The 22,262-nt window shown below is 36.4% G+C and overlaps 1 protein-coding gene across 4 annotated transcripts; it reads right to left on the reverse strand.

The window, feature by feature from the left end:
• Nucleotides 1-524: 524 nt before the first annotated feature.
• Nucleotides 525-21,944, reverse strand: ciita (class II, major histocompatibility complex, transactivator). 4 transcript variants are annotated; one of them, XM_087244536.2, is made up of 20 exons: nucleotides 18,540-21,944; nucleotides 12,228-12,275; nucleotides 12,084-12,143; nucleotides 11,968-12,000; nucleotides 11,701-11,766; nucleotides 11,573-11,611; nucleotides 11,298-11,432; nucleotides 10,407-10,490; nucleotides 10,255-10,305; nucleotides 10,058-10,159; nucleotides 7,687-7,758; nucleotides 5,941-7,609; nucleotides 4,081-4,260; nucleotides 3,552-3,617; nucleotides 3,381-3,461; nucleotides 2,719-2,802; nucleotides 2,504-2,587; nucleotides 2,301-2,384; nucleotides 1,299-1,382; nucleotides 525-882 (listed from the first exon to the last, which is right to left on the reverse strand). In XM_087244536.2, exons 1-20 carry the CDS (start codon nucleotides 18,856-18,858, stop codon nucleotides 807-809), a joined length of 3,417 nt encoding a protein of 1,138 aa, XP_087100662.1. In that variant the 5' UTR covers nucleotides 18,859-21,944; the 3' UTR covers nucleotides 525-806. The 4 variants fall into 4 exon arrangements, with proteins under 4 accessions (XP_087100662.1, XP_087100661.1, XP_087100664.1 ...); XM_087244535.2 differs by having other exon boundaries at nucleotides 11,701-11,781; XM_087244538.1 differs by lacking the exon at nucleotides 18,540-21,944 and adding an exon at nucleotides 12,607-13,220.
• Between the last annotated feature and the right edge of the window lie 318 nt (nucleotides 21,945-22,262).

Raw genomic sequence — 22,262 nt, forward strand, 5'->3', positions numbered from 1 at the left:
TGCAATTATGTCAGATTATGTTCTGAAATGCTTATAATCATACTACAATTACATGAATATTCCCGCAAGGTGAGTAAATTATTCTGTTTTCTCTGTTAAATTTTCAAAATAAGCCAGCTGTGTGTGTGTGTGTGTGTGTGTGTGTGTGATCTTTTAGTTTTGAATATTCAGAATATAGAATGGCCATGTAAATAAATTTGCAATCTTTGCCTCTGAATTTGAAGTGACAATAAATAAAAATTAAGCAAGTTAGGTAATCAAAATATTATCTAATAGTCTGAATGTACAAATGAGTAATCTACATTACATTTAATGTGAAATCAGTACTACCAGACTACAATTTGTAAGGAAGCTACCCAGCACTGTATGAGCTGGGTATAGTATGAGCTGAATTTGATTGATTATTAATTCAGTGCAACTGAACATAAAAATTAAAGCTGCAGTAATAACTAAAATAAACTCATAAGTAGTTTTTCTGAATTATAAAAGAAACTAAAATATGTGAACTTGTCAAAACCAGCAAAGCCAGACGCATATAGCTTGTTTATTGTAAAAAAAAATATATGTACATAAAAATCATATTTACATTTATAAAGCAACAGTAAAGTGCTGAGAAACATTATCCGTCCACAATAATGTGAGAAAGTGCAAAAGTCAGTCATCATATCAGTCATAAAGTAAGTTTAAAAAGAAAAGAGAAACAGCTTTTAAAGCAGTTTAGTGTCCTTGTCGTCAGACGTTGATGAACTTTTGAAGTTTATGGTTATTAAACACCCTGCTTGTAACAGTGTAACCATTTTAATGTGTTAAAGTGATTTAATCCGTGAATCTTGAAGACGGAGGTGCTCAAAAACTCCATAGGGTATACAGTTATTCCACAGCCTAATGACAGACAAGGAAAACAACATTACATCAACATTGCAGATTAGAAAATGTATTTGAGCTGCATAACGTTTTATTAAATACAAAATCGTTTTTTGTAAAGGCTTAGATTATTTTTTGGGGCATATTCTGATTTTATCCAGATGGATTTTTAACTCATTTTAAAGTCTTGAAAGCGGGAAAACGCACATTAATCTTTTTGTGTTTATTCATTATTTTTGTAGATGGTCTGAAATCTGATTTTTACAGGTGTTTTAGTCTGAACATTTTTTTATTTCGTGTTTAAATCAGGCTAATGTTGTGATACATCCTGAAATGCTAATATTTAAAAACTATAATAAAATAATTGATGACCAACACTTTAATCTCAATGAATGTTAAAGTGTAAATATAAAAATAAAAAAATAGACACTTACTCCAAAGACTTCATTCCAGGGCAGTTTTTCAGCGCAGCACTGAGCTTTGTAGCTCCAATGTCGGTGAACTTGTTGAACTTAACACTGAAAGTAAATAACAATTATTGCATTAATATAATATAATATTACAGAACATTTAATATAAATTCCATATTTTATCTAAATTTGAACATGCACTACCTAACAAAAGTCTTATCGCCTATTCAAGTATAGGAAAAACAAATAATAACTTGACATTATGCTTATTTTACCAAAATTAAATATGATCATATGATATGATGCATCCATACATCTCAGCAGTGACTCAAATAACTTATTAATAAAGTCATCTGGAATGGCTAAGAAAGCATTCATGCTGGACCCGCAGAGTTCATCAAGATTCTTTGTAATCTTCTTTGATGCCTCCTCTTTCATCTTACCCCAGACATACTCCATATTGTTTATGTCTGAAGACTGGGCTGGCCAATCCTAGAGCGCATTGACTTTTTTTGCTTTCAGGAACTTTGATGCGGAGGCTGTGGTATGAGAAGGAGCACTATCCTGCTGAAGAATTCACCCTTTCCTGTGGTTCGTAATGTAATGGGCAGCACAAATGTCTTGATACCTCAGGCTGTTAATGTTGCCATTCACTCTGGAGATCTCTCGTACACCTCCATACTGAATGTAAACCCAAACCATGATTTTTCCTTTAAACTTGACAGATTTCTGTAAGAATCTTGGGTCCATGTAAGTTCCAATATGTCTTCTGCAGTATTTATGATGACTGGGATGCAGTTCAACACATGATTCATTTGAAAAATCTACCTTCTGCCACTTTTCCATAATCAACTAGAAGTCAAGTTATTAGTTGTTGCTCTTACAACTGGGATCAACAATCAGACTTTTTTTCAGGTAGCATATATTAAAATAGATCAGAAACTCTGTCAAAAATGAATAGGATATTAATTGTCCTTTTTTTTTTTGTAATTTTGTAAAATGATTTGACTGAATCTAGACTCTTACTCAAGGTCTTGCAGTGATTTCATGTCTGGTAAAGCCAAGGCCAGATGTTCAGCACCACTGTCAGCAATCGCATTTCCATACAGTCTAGAAGTAAAGAAAATGGAGTCATTGTGACGAAACAAGTTTTTTTTTTTAGAAATCGTTCCAAAACTCAGGTCTACTTAGTGCTGGTAAATACGTAACTTTTCCAAGAGTGAACATACCTGAGTGTCTGTAGAGAAGGAACTGATGCCAGAGCTTGAGCCAGTTTTCCCACTCCAGCATCTCCAATTAAATTCTGAGACAGGCTGAATGGAGGCAAAATAGTACTGATCATTTGTGAGACAGTTGTTGCTTTTTTCAATTTATAATTAATGTAGAAAACACCCTGACTATTAAGTGCCAGTGTTTGATACTTGGGTAAATATTTCAAACTTACATGAGCAATTTCAGACATTCCAAAAAATGTAAAACGCCAGACAGTTTCTCCGCTCCAGAGTCTCCAATATGGTTTTTATCAAGGCTAAAGGGGGGAAAAGTTAAGATTTTTTTATATTAACAAAAAAAAAAAGATAAATAGCACTCTTTGTTGACATTGACTGTTGCATTTTAGAATGAAAACACTCCTTGTCCAGACTGGTAATACTGCATAATAGTATGCATAATAATATTTATTCTGGAAAAGTTTTTACCTTGTGACTTATGCAAATACCTTTTTATTTAATTAAAATATCTAACTTAGGTAAGAGTGCATATGTTCTTTTTTCATTTCATTTTCTTGTCGGCTTAGTCCCTTTATTAATCCGGGGTTGCCACCGCGGAATGAACTTATCCAGCAAGTTTTTACACAGCGGATGCACTTCCAGCTGCAACCCATCTCTGGGAAATGCTTTTATTGTACGTTTTTTTAATTCATGCACATTTTGTCAATTCAGCCTGCATTTTATTAGGCTTGTGCTCAAATAAAAATAAAATAAAAATAAAAATGCTGCAGGGGACAGACTAGTTTTGCAATAAGCTTGCATAAGTATTAACAAGCTTGTTAGGCATTCATTACGAATTCAGAAGCTATGAATATGCCAAACAGAGCCAAATACTTACTCCAGACACAGGAGAGACTGCAGAGAAGGCAGGACCTCTATGACTTTAGGGAAAAGTTCAGGACCATTCTGCACTCCAAGGCTGCAATGGAGAACAAGACCCAGTATGATTAAATTAGCACTTAATGAATAATAGAAGCAATAATAAACGATAAAAGTCTGATTTACTTACCCAAATTCCAGTTTCTGAAGATGCCGGAGAGCTGGTACACCTTCATCCAGTGCAGGCACCAGTTCACTGAAAACACATAAGTCGTGCACAAATAAAATTAGTGTATGGTAAATATAAATGCTATTATATTCTTTCATTCATTTTCTTATCGGCTTAGTCCCTTTATTAATCCTGGGTCGCCACAGCGGAATGAACTGCCAACTTATATAGCACGTTTTTACACAGCGGATGCCCTTCCAGCCGCAACCCATCTCTGGGAAACATCCATACACACTCATTCACATCCATACACTATGGACAATTTAGCCTACCCAATTCACCTGTACTGCATGTCTTTGGACTTTGGGGTAAACCGGAGCACCCGGAAGAAACCCACGCAAACGCTGGGAGAACATTCAAACTCCACACAGAAACGCCAACTGGCCGAGGCTCGAATCAGCAACCTTCTTGCTGTGAGGCGACAGCACTACCTACTGCGCCACTGCGTCACCTACACTATTATATATCATACATAAAATTGATGCTGTACCTTGTGGGCAGCTTCTTTTCTCTGTGAATCTGGACGAGGACAGGCAGGCTCTCTATGTGATACCCTTGTGTGGCCTTTAATGGGTTCAAGGTGAATTTCTCAATTGCACTTTTCAAGTTCAGTTCATCGTTGCTTTGATGCAAGTCCTCCCATAAGTCGATGGTATCTTCTGCATGCGCCCTAATGGTAAATTAAATCATAAATAAAATCATTTAGCAAACATTCACTGCAAATCCTGCCAGATTTCTAAAAGAATACAAAATGTAATTCAAATATTTAATTAAACCTGTGTGCCATTTTATAAAAATTTTCTGTGAAAAATTAATGATTTGAAGATTCTTCTCACACCAGTTTTGTGACTTTTAAAACAACAAAGGATAATTTACTAAAAAATGCATGAATGAATCATTCTTATGAATGATTTAATTACTAATACAAATTTCTGATAATCAGAAATGCAATTATTTGACATTATAACATTTTGAATAAAGCACACAAATCCATGCCACTTTAAAATAAGTGACCCTAACTACTTAGTACTTCTATTTATATTATTAATTTTGTACAATGCAAATATTGAATATGTTTTTCTACCGTTTAAAATATCTGCATGTTATTACATCTGTAACTGATTTATGTAATTGCAATTTTGATTACACTGTTGACCCTTAAACTTAAATACCATATAACAAATAAAAAAATAAAATAACCTTAATAGTTACCATTGTTCTACCTCAATAAAAAAAAAAGTGTTATATAAACACAATAAGTACATTATAGGTACTTGCTTTATGATGAAAGTACCTAGTGGTTAAAGGTCCTGTAAAATTAAAATAAACTTTTAGATGTTGGTCACAGTCACATAGTCCATACAGATCGCTGGAGAGCTACAAATACTGTCATGCACCACACACTCACACCTGTTCCTGTTTCACTTTGATTACACACCCACACACACTAAAACAGCCGGAGGATCATCTTGAACTGATTACATGGACTTCAAAAGCAGCACAGACACACACACACCAATTGCTGAGTCTTGTTATACTATGAATATTAACAATGCGTTTCCTTTGTCTAGCCTACTAGCCTTGCCATGTTTGACCTTTTGCCTTGTTTTATTGTTTCTGATTTTGCCGCCTGTCCTGACCATTTGCCTGTTTACTGACCATTCTTTGGATTCTTTGTATGCAGTTCTTTGCTCCTGTGATCAACCTTTGCCAACCTTACTATTCTTGTTAATAAATACTGCATGTGAATCCTCTACTCCGTTGTCGCCCCGACATTCTCACAACAATATTAGCATTAGTATGTAGTTTTAAGGATATCTATTAGATAGTGTGCTAACAGTGACATAATTGACATTTAGAAGATATAACCCTGATATAAACATTCAAAGCTAGCAGTTTGCAACTTCCACTTAAATGGATATGTTTTTTTTTTTTTCACGTCACCTCAACAAATCTTGACCAAATACTTTATAATATTCAACCACTCTCACTGACAGAGCTGTTATGAAACAAAACGCTATTGGTTTTCTTATTTAAAGAGAAGGAGCTACTCTATGTCTCACCCTCTCTTCATGTTTCAGTTGAAATTACATTAAACATCGAATAAGAAATGCACATTTCAAAGCACTTCTCGGTATCTTTGAGGCCACTTCATATAAAGCGGGAACTAAGAGTGTCTACCTTAGATTTTTTGCACTCTTTTTTGAAGCTTACAGATACAGACTGTATCTGAACTGGAATAAAATCAGCATCTTTCAGTATTTCACAGAAAAAGGTTAGGTCTCACAGGCTTTAAACTCAGCAAACAAAACATTTTCCTATCTAGGTGTACAGCCGTGTAACTTCTCACCAGAAGGATGCGATACATTTGAGACCCACAAGCTCTTTCAGGCCTCTGATGGGAATGCATGTGTCCTGCAGGTTAATGGTGAAGGTCCGCTTCATTGCGCTTGCATGTTGAAGGATATGGCATATCACGTACACATCCGATGGGGAAAGCTGGGTCCCACAGAAAGACAGATCATCGGGCAGGTTCTTTACTAGCCCTTGGGCAAATTTGACACTGCAGGTCTCGTAAACACAGTGAAACAATTCAAGTAATCTGGCAGGAACCAAATCTTTGGGTTTCATGCTCTCTAAATGAGCTTCGACGGCCTTCCTTTTGGCTTTTAAGTCCACACTGCTGTCTATTATGCTGAGTCCACTTGCTGTCTTCTGGAAGATTAAGCCGGTGATGAACCTCTGCAGGACGTCCTGCGATTCTCCCTGAACCTTTCGTTTTTTGTGCTGCACCATGGTATTTGCCACCACCGTTTTATCATTGACCTGTTTGGATTGCACCAAATGCAAAGCACTTAGGAAGTTCTGAGTGAAAAGGTCAGCAAAGTGGTTTTCCTCTTGCTCAGATGTCTTATAAGGTATAAGTATTCCACTTTTCAGAGCGCAGTCCAGCAGTTCTGTGGATTTGACAAGGTTGACGTGTGTATCGTGATTCTTGAAGCCCTCCCATGCCATTTTACACAACTGCGGGGTGTCGAGTTGTTTCTTCTTTGTGCTGTTTCCAATGCTAGCCAATTCCAGATGCTTGGAGGTCACTCTTTGGTACAAGTCTGTGAGAGTTGAAGGCAAATCCTCACCATCCTGATGCTTGAGCAGGAAGCAGGTAGCCCAGCAAAGCAGCGGGTTAGAGCATAAGCTAAACATGTACCCTTGATTCTTAATCTTTTGTAGTGCACTCTCTCGGAGGGAAGCTTCCTCAAAATATTTGGATGTATACAATTCAATATCCTCAGGAGAGAAGCCCCAAATCTCCAAAAGGCAGTCCATTTTTCGCAGCACCTGATTTAAAACGTCTTTAGGCCTCGTGGCGATGAGAAGTGTGCAGCCCGAGAGGATTTCCTTTTGAAACAAACCTGAAAACAGCTGCTTGATGGTGTATTTAGTGTCTGTGTGTGATTTAGCAGGGGACTGAAGAAGCCCCTCAAGGTCTTTTATATGATCAAAGCTGTCAAAGATAATGAGAACTTCATCAGGACAGGACAGAATGTGTTTGAAAGCAGCATTTGAGTCCTCGCAGTGAGGAGATGTAGAAAAGTCGAACAGTAAAGTTTTTAAGCTGTAGTTGGATTGTTTGAAGTCTAAGATTTTACAGTTCATGAGAAAAACAAACTGAAATTGAGGCAGGCCGCTGTTTGACCAGTCCAGGCACAACCGCTGAATGAATGTGGTTTTCCCCACGCCGGATTTTCCGAGGAAAGCAAATGATTGTTTGGATTTGGAGTCAAGGTTATGAAACAACTGACTTGTGTCCAGCTTTGCTTTCTTTCGCTCTGAATCGCTGAGGACAACCAGCTCTTTCTCCAAACACTTGTTTGCATTCTTCCCAGATTTGATAAGAAGTTTCCTCTGAACCAGATGTGCATCCACGTAGTGTGACTGCATTCCCATCCCTCCACGCATAGTGCTGCAGACATCTCTCAGGTGTGATTTTAAGCGATGAATGTAGTCTTTGACACACTCTGTAAAACAAACATTTATTATGTTTTACATATTTTAATAAGCTCATTCGGTTTTGCATACAGAAATGGTTTCTCACCTGGCGCTTTGGGACGGACTTTGTTTTTTAGTTTTGGAGATGGGGACTCTGTATTCTTGTCTGGGTTTCCTTCTGTATTTAGTAAAACAAACAAGCAGTCATTTTGATTCATTCATGAGCCAACAAAATAGTTGTCATTTCATATGTGCTAATAAATCCTGATGTTTTGCATTGCCACCGTAGTGTGAATGGTTATGTAGAAATTTATCTGACTCTTACTCAATTTTGATGGACATACATTATCATTCTGGGCTACAAACATCCTCTACTCCTTAACAGCACAGTACAGTAGCACACAGGGCAAATACTTGACCACAAAAAGTAGGTTGTTCATTTTAAATATTTTTTGAATGCAAAACTTCTGCTCATTAAGCAGTAATTAACCATTTAAAATGAAATTCAGTTAGATTTACCAATAAAAAAATATGTCTTTTAAAAAAGTAACATCAGCAATGCTTTCCGCCTAGTATATTAGGGGGATTCAAACATATGCAAAAAACATATACTAAGTACAGTGCTTCCCACAGGTTTGAGAAATACTTGCGGTGTTAGCCAGATTGGAACATACCTTTTACCCATCACATAAAAGATCAACTGCATTCGACAAACAAAAAATAAAAGTGTGATTTTTTTTTTACTGTATTTTTTTCATTATGACAATGTTATACACTGTTTTCAGCTGGGTAAATGGGGCTTTTAAAGGCTGTTAAAATAAAAAAAATAAATAAAAAGAAATCCACTTTTTATTTTACCTTTATTCTATAAGAAAGTCTTATTTGTATTATTTCGGCAAGAATAAAAGTAGTTATTAATTTTTTTAAACACCATTTTAGGGACAAAATTATTTGCCCCTTTAATGTAATGTAAATGTAAAAAAAAACACTGTTAAACAATAACTTGCCTAATTACCCTAACCTGCCTAGTTACCCTAATTAACCCAGTTAAGCCTTTAAATGTCACTTTAAGCTGTATAGAAGTGTCTTGAAAAATATCTAGTAAAATATAATTTACTGTCATCATAGTAAAGATAAAATAAATCAGTTATTAGAAATGAGTTCTTAAAACTTTTATGTTTAGAAATGTGTTGAAAAAATTTTCTCTCCATTAAACATAAACTGAGGAAAAAATAAATATGCAGTCTAATAATTCAGGGGGGCTAATAATAAGTCATTCTGTCCACTTCGAGAATAAAGAGTATTTAATTAAGTATTTAATTTTTCTCTCGCTCTTGTGGCTGTGTGCCAAGCAAAAATAGGCTTAAATAAAAATGCAAATGTGAAACGAATGAGACTAATGACAACTGAAAAAGCAAAAGCAAACCAGTTTACGAAAAATTGGGACCCATTTAAGATATATATCTAAGAACATGTTTTATTGTCAAATATAGACCAAGTCCTTGATCCACCAAATTGATTCTTCTTCTTTCCTAAGTGCAAAGTAGAGTGTGTTGTGTGATACATATTGTACAAATGAAGTTTTTGTTATGGCAAATTAATATTTACCTTTTTATTTGTTGTTATGTTTGTTTGTTTTTCCTATGTATGCACTTAAGTTGATACCATCTATACTTTTTGAAATATAATTGTTTTTTTTTTCTTTTTTACTGTAATTTGCAATTAAAGTCATAAATCCTTATTCTAAATAAAAAAGCAAGAGCAAAAATCCTGCATATTTAAAGATATTTAGAAACTATGTCTGGACGCATTTTTTAAGTGCCCAAAATGCGCGTTTCTGTGGGTCTTGTGTTTGGAAGTGCTGATAGGTCTCATGCACACACAACTAGCAGTACAAAATATGTTAAGCAAGAGAAGATTTTGAACTGTTTAATCGATTGTGAATGATTAGCAAATTTACTTTGGTTTGCCCGCCCAAGTAAAGTCTGTTCAAATGGTTGTTTGTTAAATGAGATAGAGAATTTAGCTTTTTATAATGATGTATGGAGGTATGGGAAGAAATTATACAAAAGCAGTGTTACTTCCTTCAGGAACTGAACAACCTATGAGATAATCAAATTTCCCTTTTCCTCTGTTTGTTGATTTGCTAAAAATGAATAAACTGTTTGAAGGATGCTCAGCACACAGGGCCTTTGGAACTTTGCAATACACTGTCAAATTTTGAAGCTTTGATTCATTTAGGGGTTTATTATAACACTAACAACTTATAGACTTGTTTATAGCATTTCCAAAACCGTTGTAGTAAAATTCTATCATATATTTTGCAGTTAGACCTCTGTACAGTATGTGGGTATGGAAAGCTTTTTTATTTGAGTAGAAAAATCAGGCAGAAAACCCCAAAATAGAGGTCAAATGCCCTTAAACCACACTCAAAAACCACACTCAAAAACTTTAACCCATCCATATCTTATACTCACCTTTAATAGGGCTTGTGTCTACAGAAACCGATGTCAGACCTGAGGACGAGCCAACTGGGAGTACAAAACCAGTGAGCTCAGGTGGGGCAACCGTACCATCAGCTGTAAGAAAAGAGTTCAGTTAACACACTTTTTAGTATTAGTATTAGTATTGCTAACCCTTGCTGTGATTGAAACAGCTTTTCTTTTTAACTCACCAGGTGAAAGAGGAATTATCTGTGTGCCTGGACTAACACTTTGAGGCGAAACTGCAGAGAGGGAATTTAAAATTAGAAATACAGTGGTCAACAGGCTAACAGGACATGCAGGCACATGCACCGGTGTCATGGTGCATTTATATTTGACTCACCAAGCACATATGTGGATCCTGTCTGAACCACAGTGCCAATTAGAGGTGACGTGAGCGGGCTTATGGTCTGGATGAACTGTAGTGCTGGACCACCAAAGAGATCCAAAAATTCAGTCAGTGTTTAAAGTCAAGCCTTCATTTGTTGAATTGCATGTCGTGTACAGTACACTACCTGACAAAAGTCTTGTTGGCTATCCAAGTTTTAGGAACAAATAATAATAACTTGACTTCTAGTTGATCGTTTGGTATCAGAAGGGGCTTAAATGAAAGGCAAAGGCCTCTAGATCACGAGAAAAGTCATCTGGAATGACAATGAAAGCGTTCTTGCAGGAATCCTAGAGTTCATCAAGATTATTTTGATTCATCTTTGATGCCTCCTCCTCAATCTTACCCCATATATGCTCAATAATATTCATGGCTGTTGACAGGGCTGGGCAATCCTGGACCACCTTGACCTTCTTTGCTTTTTGGAACTTTGATGTGGAGGCTGAAGCTGAAGCACTATCCTGCTGAAGAATTTGCCCTCTCTTGTGGTTTGTAATGTAATGGGCAGCACAAATGTCTTGATACCTCAGGCTGTTGATGTTGCCTTCCATTCTGGAGATCTCTTGCACACCCCCATACTGAATGTAACACCTAAACGATGTTTTTTTCTTTACCAAACTTGACTGATATTTGTGAGAATCTTGGGTCCATGCAGGCTCCAATAGGTCTTTTGCAGTATTTGTGATGATTGAGATGCAGTTCAACAAATTCATCTGAAAGACCTACCTTCTGCCACTTTTCCAAATGATCAACTGGACATCAAGTTAATATTTGCTGCTCTTACAACTGGGATCACGACAAGACTTTTGTCAGGTAGTGTATATTAATAAAAAACATAATACGTACCACTAGAGGGCAGACTAGGGGAGCTGATAGGAAAACTGAACACAGGCTGGTATGGACTCAAATGGAAACTACCCTCAGTTCCAGATGTGATGTTGGGCGTCAATTCATATGAGGGACTTTCAGGGACAACTATTGCTGCAGACATAAATCATTTAGTTTGCAACTTTTAGTTTCACTTGTGGCTTAGCTGGACTGAGAGTTACAGTTATTATTTTCCTTTTCTTTTATTAGTAAGCATCATAGTCAGTGGTTGTGTCCTTCATGCTTTGAATTACCTTGTTTGCAGGGAATTTGCTGTGGGTCTATGGTAGTAGCTGCAACAAAAATAAAAACACACCTTTCAATAGTCGATTACAATACAGGTCATTCATAAGATAACATATCCAAGAGAAAACAGCAGTACCTTTTCGTTTTTTGGGGCGGGCAACTTTAGATGTTTTTTCTGGTATGCAGTTTGTATCTTTGTCATCTGTTGTATGTAAAGCTAGAGTAAAAAACGCTACATTTGAATAATTTATTTTTAAATAAACAGTAAACAATGTAGGCTAAGCCATGAAAAATACAATCAGTTCATCACCAAAATTATGTTTTTTTTTCACGAAACATTAATGATAATATGTCGAATGTATCTGACTTAATTTATTGACAATATTATTTTAGGGAGTCTTACATGAGTAATTGGGATCTTCGAAGAAGGTTGGATCTGCAAGGGTACAAGTAGGAAATGATTGGTATTATTTATGCTGTTCCAAATACTAAATTAAAAGTCCAATAATTAAAACTGACCAAAAGTTTCTTCAATCGAACCATCCAGGAGGGACTGAAGATATTCACCGAGAACACTGTCTGTGAAAACATTAAGAAATGGTCACTCTCGTTTGCAAACCCAAATGTCCAACATTAGGTCTGTTTACTGCGTTATCTACTCACCAGGTAGCTCTAACGTTGGATCTGGATCAATAAAATTTGCTTCACCATCTGTTAGGTATAACACAGGACACGGTATATTACTTTACATTTGACAAAGATAAATGTGCCTTCACAATTAACTGAGTGAAAACTGTTGAATCAAAAATGCGCAAGATGATTTGAAACGTGTGCGCGCGGGGGCTCAATTTCGTTGGGAAACAAATAACTCGAGGGGGGAATCCATTTCTGATGTAAAAAGTTTATCAAACAACTACAGATATCATATTTGATACTTTTCATAAAGATTATGCACCATCAAAGTTAGAAAAAAAGTTACTACGCAAAACGCATGATTATAAAATTAAATAGTCTATTATATTAAAATGGCATTGCACTTTACCTGTTTCAAAGAGATAGTCCATGCTTGTTGAAAAAAATTAATCCATTACATTAAGTTCCGATGGAAACGTTTTTAATATGCGCTGCGTGTCCTCAGATTGCACAGGGTTGAGGCATTGTCTGGCAAACGCCAAAACAAACTGCACCTTCCCTGGTTGCTTTTACTTTCAGTATGAGATGGGGGTTGATTCTGTTCGGCAAAAGCCAAAGTCCCACATTTAGTGTAAGCAAATCTCAAAAACGAGATACATTCTGCGTTCATTAATAAAGTTATTCATTTATTTATTTGAGATTATGATGGAGAGGATAATAATAAACTACTTTTTCTAGTTTTGTAACAATGAATTGTATTGTAATGTGTAAATGGATTTTAAATCTCATTCAAAATATACTTTAATAACAAAGTAATGAACTCTAAAATGTACAGTCTGTAAAAAGTTGCAAAGAAAAAAAGGTTAATCAAATCAAATGCTGAGGCTTGGCACATGCATGCGGAAATGCACCACCCTGGATTGGCAGGTATTTTCCACTGTCAGGTGAGACCTTTTGTTTAAACATTGGTCTTATATAATACATTTCTTCATGCTTCACCCATTAATATTCCAAAACTAAGAAGCCAGCAATAAAATAAATAAACAAATAAATAAATTAATTTTTAAATATCCTAAAACACAAGCTATATAAGGTTTAAATGGAAGCTGTAAATGGAAGACAGCAATCTCATGCCAATCGCCTAAAATGAAACAAAAATATTTGCAAGGATCACAGACTGGTGTGACAAGTATCTTGTTTGCTTTGTTTTTTTCATTAACAGCACCCATACAACAAACAGACTGACCTTTTTTTCCTGTGACATTACAGCAGGGGTGTCCAAACTCAGTCCTGGAGGGCCGTTGTCCTGCATATTTTAGTTCCAACCCCAATTAAACGCATCTGAACCAGCTAATCAAGCCCTTTCTAGATAAACTAGAAAACTTCCAGTCAGGTGTGTTGAAAGTAGTTGGCGCTGTAAGATGAAAAAATATTATATATTCTTCTATTATATATTCCTTCTATGCTAATAAAGGACTACTGAGACATTCCAAGCATGGGATGGGTCCTCCTGGCTTGGCAGAGTTGATCACAGCTCCGATACACATCTCTGCCATTTGCTTACAGTAACCATGTGCTTTTCACCATACACAATTCATCTGCTCGTGATCTTCCTTCATATAACTTTGCCATGTTTGTCATTTGACAGTTTATAACTTTAGCTTTGTAGTGATTAGATCAACAGAGACATTGATGGATTGTATTTCAATATACAATTTATTTACTATTGTTGAGTCATGGCCTGAAGAGAGTATGTTAATGTATTTCTCCCCCATTTAATATCCTCAACTTTGTTCTCATGTTCAGCTGGTTTTGGGGGTTGGTTTTCACTCATGTTTGACAATGCTTTGCTCAGGGTATAATAAGAAAAAGTAACTGTTGATCTGGGAGAATGGCTTTTACTCTGCATCTCCCGCACACCGGTGCGTAGCCTCATATGCTAACAAAGGCAGTTTCAGAGTCTTGGTTGCTCAGCAGTGCACGTTACAGCTCATTTCTTCATTCAGTACGCTAGTTTGTTTCATTCTACCGTCTGTATATTTAAAAATGTAACTTAATAAACAACTTTGCCTGCTTTAAGACGTAGAGATTCTTTCTCTTTATCAATGATGATAACAACTTTAATGGAGTCAGATTTAAACACAATGGACTTCAATGGATTTAAACACGCCATCCTTCAACTGCTTTCTGTTTCTGACTATTGGTTCACAATAGCAGCGTAAGCTTCAAGCCTTACAGAGCTAAACTATGCAGGACACCGGCCCTCCAGGACTGAGTTTGGACACCCCTGCATTACAGTTACCCTATTACAATACATTTCACTCCTGTTGTAATACTGGTCATCCTGAGTTGTAACAACATATTTCAATGCTCTTTTGTATTTATTATTATTTTTTTAACTAGTCACCAAGGACCACGTTTCTGTGTGGAGTTTGCATGTTCTCTCTGAGTTCGTGTGAGTTTCCTCCGGGTGCTCCGGTTTCCCCCACAAGTCTAAAGACATGTGGTATAGGTGAATTGGGTAGGGTAAATTGTCCATAGTGTATGTGTGAATGAGTGTGAATGTTTCCCAGTGATGGGTTTTAGCTGGAAGGGCATCCGCTAAGTAAAACATATACTGGAGAAGTTGGCGGTTCATTCTGCTGTGGCGACCCCATTTTAATAAAGGGACTAAGCCAAAAAGAAAATGAATAAATGAGTTTAACATTAGGCAACAATTTATCAACAAGGCTGTTTGTGAGAAACTCGGTGATCAAAATTATAGAACAGCAATGATTGTAGGATGAAGTAACTGCAGTGTTTTTCAGCGGGAACAGGGGGTTTAGATTAGGACTCTGGGCCGCCAAATTAATTACCTCAGTGTTTTCAACTTAAAACAAGTTGAAAGTGGGTTCATTGTCTTGTGTAATAATTGCTCTGACTGGGTAATGAATGCTGGGTGGGAACTGCATGTTGCTGAAGGAGCATCTGATCTGCACTCTCTTACGTAGCTTCATAAGACGTCTAACTCCTTCTGCACAAACATCAGCAAATCATGACACTTCACCTCCAGCTTTCACTGATGTTTTTACACACTTTTGAGTTCTGTTTTTCCCCAGTTGGATGATAAACAATGTTTCCCATTGGGCCCAAATTTATTTGACTTGTTTTCATACAGTGAACTACTTGTCTCATCCGTCTTTCGGATGAGACGTTAAACGAGGTCCTGACTCTGTGGTCATTAAAAATCCCATGGCACTTCCCGTGAAAGAGCAGGGGTGTAACCCCGGTGTCCTGGCCAAAGTCCCTCTATCGGCCCATACAATCATGGCCTCCCAATCATCCCCTTCCACCGAATTGGCTCTATCACTGTCTCTCCACTCCATCAATAGCTGGTGTGTGGTGAGCGCACTGGCGCCGTTGTCCTGTGGCTGCCGTCGCATCATCCAAGTGGATGCTGCACACCGGTGGTGGTGTGGAGAGACCCCTCCACCCCTCATGATTGTGAAGCGCTTTGGGTGTATGGCCATACACATTAAATGCGCTATATAAATACACATTATATTACATTACATTACTTGCTTTCACTATAGGAAAATAACACTGTGAAAGACGTTTACCACAGTGAACTTTGTAGCTTTATGGTAGGTTTTGTTTCTTTCTACTGATGAGGGATTTGGCTTTCAGTCTAAATGTTTTAAATACTGTGCTTCAGAATATACAAGTACTGAAATATGCTTGAAACTTCTCTTTCCTTTCAGGATGACTTCAAATAGTACTGAACCGTGAGTCTGTCACCTCAAAACATAATAATTTGTTGGCTAAAATTTTGATTTTTGATTACTAAAGTTGCTGCAGCAAGCTTTAGAAGCTTACTTTGCTATAAAAGCAGTCTGCATTGTGATACTATTAAGGTAAAGAAAATAACTGCCCACATGTTGTTTATATGTTTGCCAAGTGAAGAGGCTTTCCAAAAAAGCACATTGATTTCTCCAGCGCTTACATGAGCAAAACTGAAACTGCAGTGGGAGTCTGTGCTGAAAATGGATCTCCCAGTCTGAAGTTTTGGGAAGTGCTCCAACAGGGCTCAATATTGCTGGACGAAAGTGAGGGTGCATTTACACAACACCGCTTTCAACTACAAAACTTTCAGGTTTAAATAAAATGTAGTGACTATTACAGTTTTTAAATATGATGCAGCTACTGTCTCGTCTAAAAGTTGAATTTGTGAAAATAGTGACATCATGCGCATATTTATTTTATGTTCAGTCATGTGCGAGTGCTTGACAGCAAACACAACAATGTTAAACTACAGGACCATGTTTGTACTGGAGAAGCAGTTCAAGGAATCCTGCTTCCAGTTCATTCTCATGGTGTCTGAAAAGCAGATGATTTTCTCAACTGAGAAATTCAATGACATCAAGAAACAAAATCCAATTTTGTTCCTTGGGGCCTTCCATGTCCTAAAAAGAACCTTGCAAATCTTTACAAATGTTTTAATACTGCTAAAAAAAGACTTTAAAATTAATATTACCTCAGATCCCCCCAAAAATATGATGAGGCTATAGTACCCATGGAACAAATCCATATTGTTTCTAGTGAAAAATCCAAGTTATGCTGAAAAGTGTATATTGTAATTGTCTCTAAAATATTATGAAGATTTCTCAAGGCTAATATTAAATTATATTATTGTGTTTCCAGTGGCACCGTGGTTCAGTGGTTAGCACTGTCACCTCGCAGAAAGAAGGTCGCTGGTTTAAGTCCCGGCTGGGCATCTCTGTGTGGAGTCTCCATGTGCTCCCTGTGTTGGTGTGGATTTTCTCTGGGTGCTACGGTTTCACCCATAGTCTAAAGACATGCGCTATAGATGAATTAGATTAACTAAATTGGCCGTTGTATTTGAGAGTGTGCATGCCATGTTTGACCCCTGATAAATAAAGGGACTAAGCCGAAGGAAAAGGAATTAGTTTTTATTATTAATTTAGTTTTTATTATTACTTTTCATAAACTTATTTTAATTTATACAGGTTTACATTTTTATTCTTATTATTGAAATTTCTATTCATTCACGTTTTGGCCTTTATAACTTAAGTTTTCTGTTTAAATTGTTGTCTTCTATAATTTAACCAGTTATTAAGTTGTTGTAGGGATGCACCAACCTTTTTTTTTTTTTTTTTGCTGATACAGATTCTAATTTTAACATATTCGGATAGAGTACTTGCTATTTTATTCTGCATAAAATTAATTTAAGTGTACAAGAATTTGTATTTTTCACTGAATATAGGTAAGATATTTTGGTGCATTTAAACAAAACACATTTATTAAACAAATACATTTGTTAAAATAATATTTAAGTCACCGAATATATTTAGAAATAGAAAGGTAATACATTTAAATTCATGCTAAATATTAAGAAAAAAAATTTACAAACCACAAAATTTTAACAAAATTTGATACATTTTAGTTTCTCTTGAATTTTGCTCTAACCTATTTTTGTCCCTAACATACCATTTGGGGTTTACTAATGTTAGACTGTTATTTTGTTAGGTCCTCTCTAGATTTGGCTTCAGTATTGACAAAACTAATGCATATCTACAAATATAATATTGTAAAGCTTTCTATAGAAAATATTGTTTTAAATGAGAGATTTGTGAGGGCTGTACTCATGTGTTGAGCACTGTAGGAGACGCAGGTCTGATATTTTGAACAGATCATATATATATATATATTTTTTTTTTTTCAAATGTGATTAAAAAAAATGATGATTCTGTTAAAAAACACCGAATAAAAGATGTGCAACTCAATGCCTCCATGTAAAAAATAAACCATTAGTTTCGGCCTTTATCATATTTATATCAACAGTACTTTAAATGAATCCAATTTGCATCTGTGCATGCCTAATGTCTTGTTATTCATAAATAGTTTTTCTATTTAGTTTTATACATTTATTTGAAAACCACTAAAGGACAACGTTTATAAAAAGCAGCTTACTTAACTCTCCATTGACACTTTTTGAAATAAAGCTTCACTTAGTTAAATAAAGAATTAATCCCCCTGCTTTAATCATTTGCGTTGACTCCAAGAGAACAAATTCTTATTTTTATATGGCTATAATTAAGTACTACATCAAAAAAAAGTTTCTCCTCAGTTTCTTATCAAAAAATATTATTTATCCTTCCTTGCACATTTTACATACAGTAGTATTAGTAGACGGTTGGGTTGACAAATAAACTTTGAAAGTCTTTAAGCAGACACTCTATCTCTATTCTACTAACACTTCAACTGTTACTTGACATGTAGTTACAGTTACGGAACCCTCCTTATCTAAAGTGTAATTAAAAGTATTTAAAGATATTAACTCACCAGTAGAAACAAGATCCTCCTGTTTGTTGAGTGTTGAATGGAGGATATCTTGGCTAACGTCCCAGTTTTGCCAGACAAGTAAAGACAGTTTTCGATCCAAATCTTCATCTGTACAGAGGACTTCACACAAACTCTCCTCAGCAACTTCACCGTCCTTATAGAGAGACTGGTAATACTGGGTGGAGAAGACGTTGGCCTCGTGGAGCTCTCGAAGAAGATCATGCACCAGGCTTGGGTCAACCTGTAAAGCTTTTCTCACCTGAAACAACACCTCCTCAAAGGGAACCATGACTGGACAACAGCTGCGAGTTAATCTCATTTAAATTGCCTTATTTCCTCTTTGCCATTCCTAACGCCAAATAACATCGCTTTGTTCCTGGTTTAAAAAGAAAAAAAACTTTGGTAAAAACCACGGCGGATCCCAATTGTCTGCTTTGTACTTCATTAAACAACCAGTTTTACTCAGGTCAGGTGAGGACAGTTTCACTTGTACTTTTTCCACAAGAAATCTAATGTGCTGTGCATGGAAAAGTCAAAAGACCACATCTCCATCTCACTTCTCTTCTGCTACAAGGAATTAATAGGGAAGAGACTCAATGTTAGACACCCCTCATCCCATCCGCTTTCATTAATATAGCAGCAATGGAGAACTGCTTCCACATACTCAGCACTATGCGTTCCCTTCTTTAATATACATACATATAACATGCATTTAAACAAAATAAGAATAATAAAAAAGCTGCTTTAAGCATAAAAGTTCCAAAATGAGGACGCTCTATAGAAACATAATATAAAACATTTCAATTTCTCCAAAGGACCTTTCTTTAAATAGTTTCCAGAGCTTTGATTTAACCAAAAACAACAGATATGCTATTTGTTTACTACGAAAGCCCACAATGCTGTATGTGCAGTTTTGTTGATAGTATACAAATGTCATGTGATTCTATTCAAAATTAGTGGGCAGTACTACGCAGTGTGTAAAGTAACAAATTACAAACACTCAAATTACTGTAACTGAGTAGTTTTTTCTCAGAAATTGTATTTTGCCAAGTAGTTTTAAAAATGCGTACTTTTACTTTTGCTTTAGTATATATTTAGAGCTGTATTGGTACTTTTACTCCACTACTTTCGTTCAACCTGCAGTCATTACTTTATTTCTTTCTTGTCTATGGTGATTGGTTAAAGTAGAAAAATCAGTCCTGTGATTCCTGCCCAATCAAATCACACATGTAAAGTAAATCGCATCATACTGAACGACCTCAACACATGAGCACTTTATAAACGCACCAAACCTTTTGGAAGCATTCAAATTGTCCAAGAAGATGTCTAAAGTCTTTACACGCAATGATCGAGAGACATTTTATAGACTACGTCACTGATGAGAAAATGAAGGATGTTGACTGTATGATAACTGAAATCACCAAACAGTCTTAAACAATCACTAAATGGAACAAATGAAGAATGGAAGGAAGGGCTGAATGAAGAAGGACTGAGCGAAGGAAGGAAGGAAGGACCAAACTAATGAAGGAAGGATTCAAGGAATGACTGAACAAACTAAGGGGCCGATCACACCGAACACGCTTTTACGACCCTAAAATGCCAGGCGCACAACAATGCCTTTTTGTTGGCATAAAAAGAAGCACGATGCGTATTTTATGTCGCTAGGCAATGACTGAATCAGCTGCATATTGTGCAAGATAGTTGCTGTTGATATTGGTATAATTTAATATTTAGTATTATTGTGATATTCAAGATTTGTGAAGTCACACAGCACCCGATAACTCAAAACAGCAACCACAAGTCTCTCCTTTATCTTCAAAAGTTGTCTTAACAATGCAAACACTGCAGTCACCTCAACAAAAACTTCGCCTATGCTTTCAATTGATTGGAAAAGACGCAACTAGCGTAATACGCTTTTTCCGCTCAAAGTTGACTTTTTTCAACTGTAAGTGCACAGTGCGCAATGGCAAAGTTGCAAGGCGTAGCAAACGGTTAAAATGTGAGGTGCACAGGGTGCAAAGGCTCGTGGCCATTAGTAAGTCAGTCAAAAAAAGGCACCTCTTAACGCAAAAATCGCATTCCGTGTGATTGGCCCCTAAGTAAGTAAGTTCGAAGCAACAAAGGAACGAATAAAGGAACAAAAGACGAACAAACGAACAAAGGACCTAATGAAGGAAGAAAAAATATGAACAAACGAACGAACAAATGAGTGAACGAACGAAGGGAGGAATGAAGGAAGAAAGGAACAAATGTACGAAGGAATGAATGAATCGAGGAAACTCACTAAATGCACTACAGAATGTTACGTTTACACATCCCTGCACAAACTGCATGTAACCGCATCAGCTTTTAAAAAGGTCTACTTTTTACTCATTCATTTATTTTCTTTTCAGCTTAGTCCAGGGGTGGGCAAACTCGGTCCTGGAGGGCCGGTGACCTGCACAGTTTAACTCCAACTCTAATCAAACACACCTGCTTATAGATTTCTAGTGATCTTGAAGACACTGATTAGTTTGTTCAGGTGTGTTTGACTAGTGTTGGAACAAAGCTCTGCAGGGACACCGGCCCTCGAGGATCACGTTTGCCCATCCCTGGCTTAGTCCCTTTAATACTCATGGGGTCACCACAGCGGAATGAACCGCTAACTTATCCAGCATAGGTTCTAACTGCAACCCATGACTGGGAAACATTCATACACAACTCATTCACAAACATAAACTATGGACAATTTAGCCTACCCAATTCACCTATAGCGCATGTCTTTGGACTTGGGAAAACCGGAGCACCCGGAGCAAACCCATGTGAACACGGGGAGAACATGCAAACTCCACACAAAAATGCCAACTGAACCAGCGACCTTCGTGCTGTGAGGCCACCATGTAGCCCCTTTTTTACTCATACTTTGAGTAATATTTACAACAAATACTTTTACTCTACGTGCACTTAATTTTTGGGCAAGTAATCGTACTTGAGTATGATTTTTCAATACTCTTTCCACCAGTGATACTATGGTACATTTGAAATTACATCATGACTGTTATAAAAAAACTGTCACTACATGAACCATTTGATCATTGTTAAATGATCTACCAGTTATGTTGCATTGCTTATAATCGTAAATCCTCTTCCGTGGCACACTTCAGAATTTATTCTCACCTACTGTTTATCAAATACTGGATACTTTGTTATACTACACTATTGAGGCACTGTTTCCCACATACTATATAGTAGAAAAATATGTGATTTTTTATATTAATAAAGGCACTTTCACATGGTATATATAGGAACTCAGTCATAAGAACTATAGTCTCAAGGTTTGGTTCTGTATTTGATCCCTGAATGCATGTAAACCATTACTAGGAACTCAACAACTTAACATTGGAGGCCAGGTTTTTAATCTGTGTTTCGTGATAAAAAAAAAAAAAGATGCAAATTGCCGCAAACAAAGTCAGCAGGTAAATAGTTCTAGCATTAAGTTTCGGTTTGTGTATCTATTTTAGTCCTGCCTTTGTTTTATACGGCATGTATTCACCCAATCAGCTTACAATTACATTGTAGTGTATTGCAGTGTAATTCCGATTGTGTTTTATTAGATCATACTCTGAAGTGGGCACAAATTTAGTTCCAGCTAATGGCATTCAGAGTAATGTAATTTAATGAATTTTTTATTTAATGCCATGTCAGCAACCAAGGCTATTTTCATGGCAGGAATCTTTCAACAAT

The sequence above is a fragment of the Danio rerio genome, chromosome 3, assembly GCF_052040795.2.
Source record: "Danio rerio strain M-AB ecotype USA chromosome 3, GRCz13ab, whole genome shotgun sequence".
NCBI classification, from domain to species: Eukaryota; Metazoa; Chordata; class Actinopteri; order Cypriniformes; family Danionidae; genus Danio; species Danio rerio.

Coding starts and splice junctions, on each gene's coding strand:
- ciita (XM_087244535.2), bottom strand. CDS start 18,858: ATGAGATTAACTCGCAGCTGTTGTCCAGTCATGGTTCCCTTTGAGGAG. Junction 11,782..11,967: donor CGAAGATCCCAATTACTCAT/GTAAGACTCCCT, acceptor TTTTTACTCTAG/CTTTACATACAACAGATGAC. Junction 2,385..2,503: donor CCTTCTCTACAGACACTCAG/GTATGTTCACTC, acceptor CTTTACTTCTAG/ACTGTATGGAAATGCGATTG.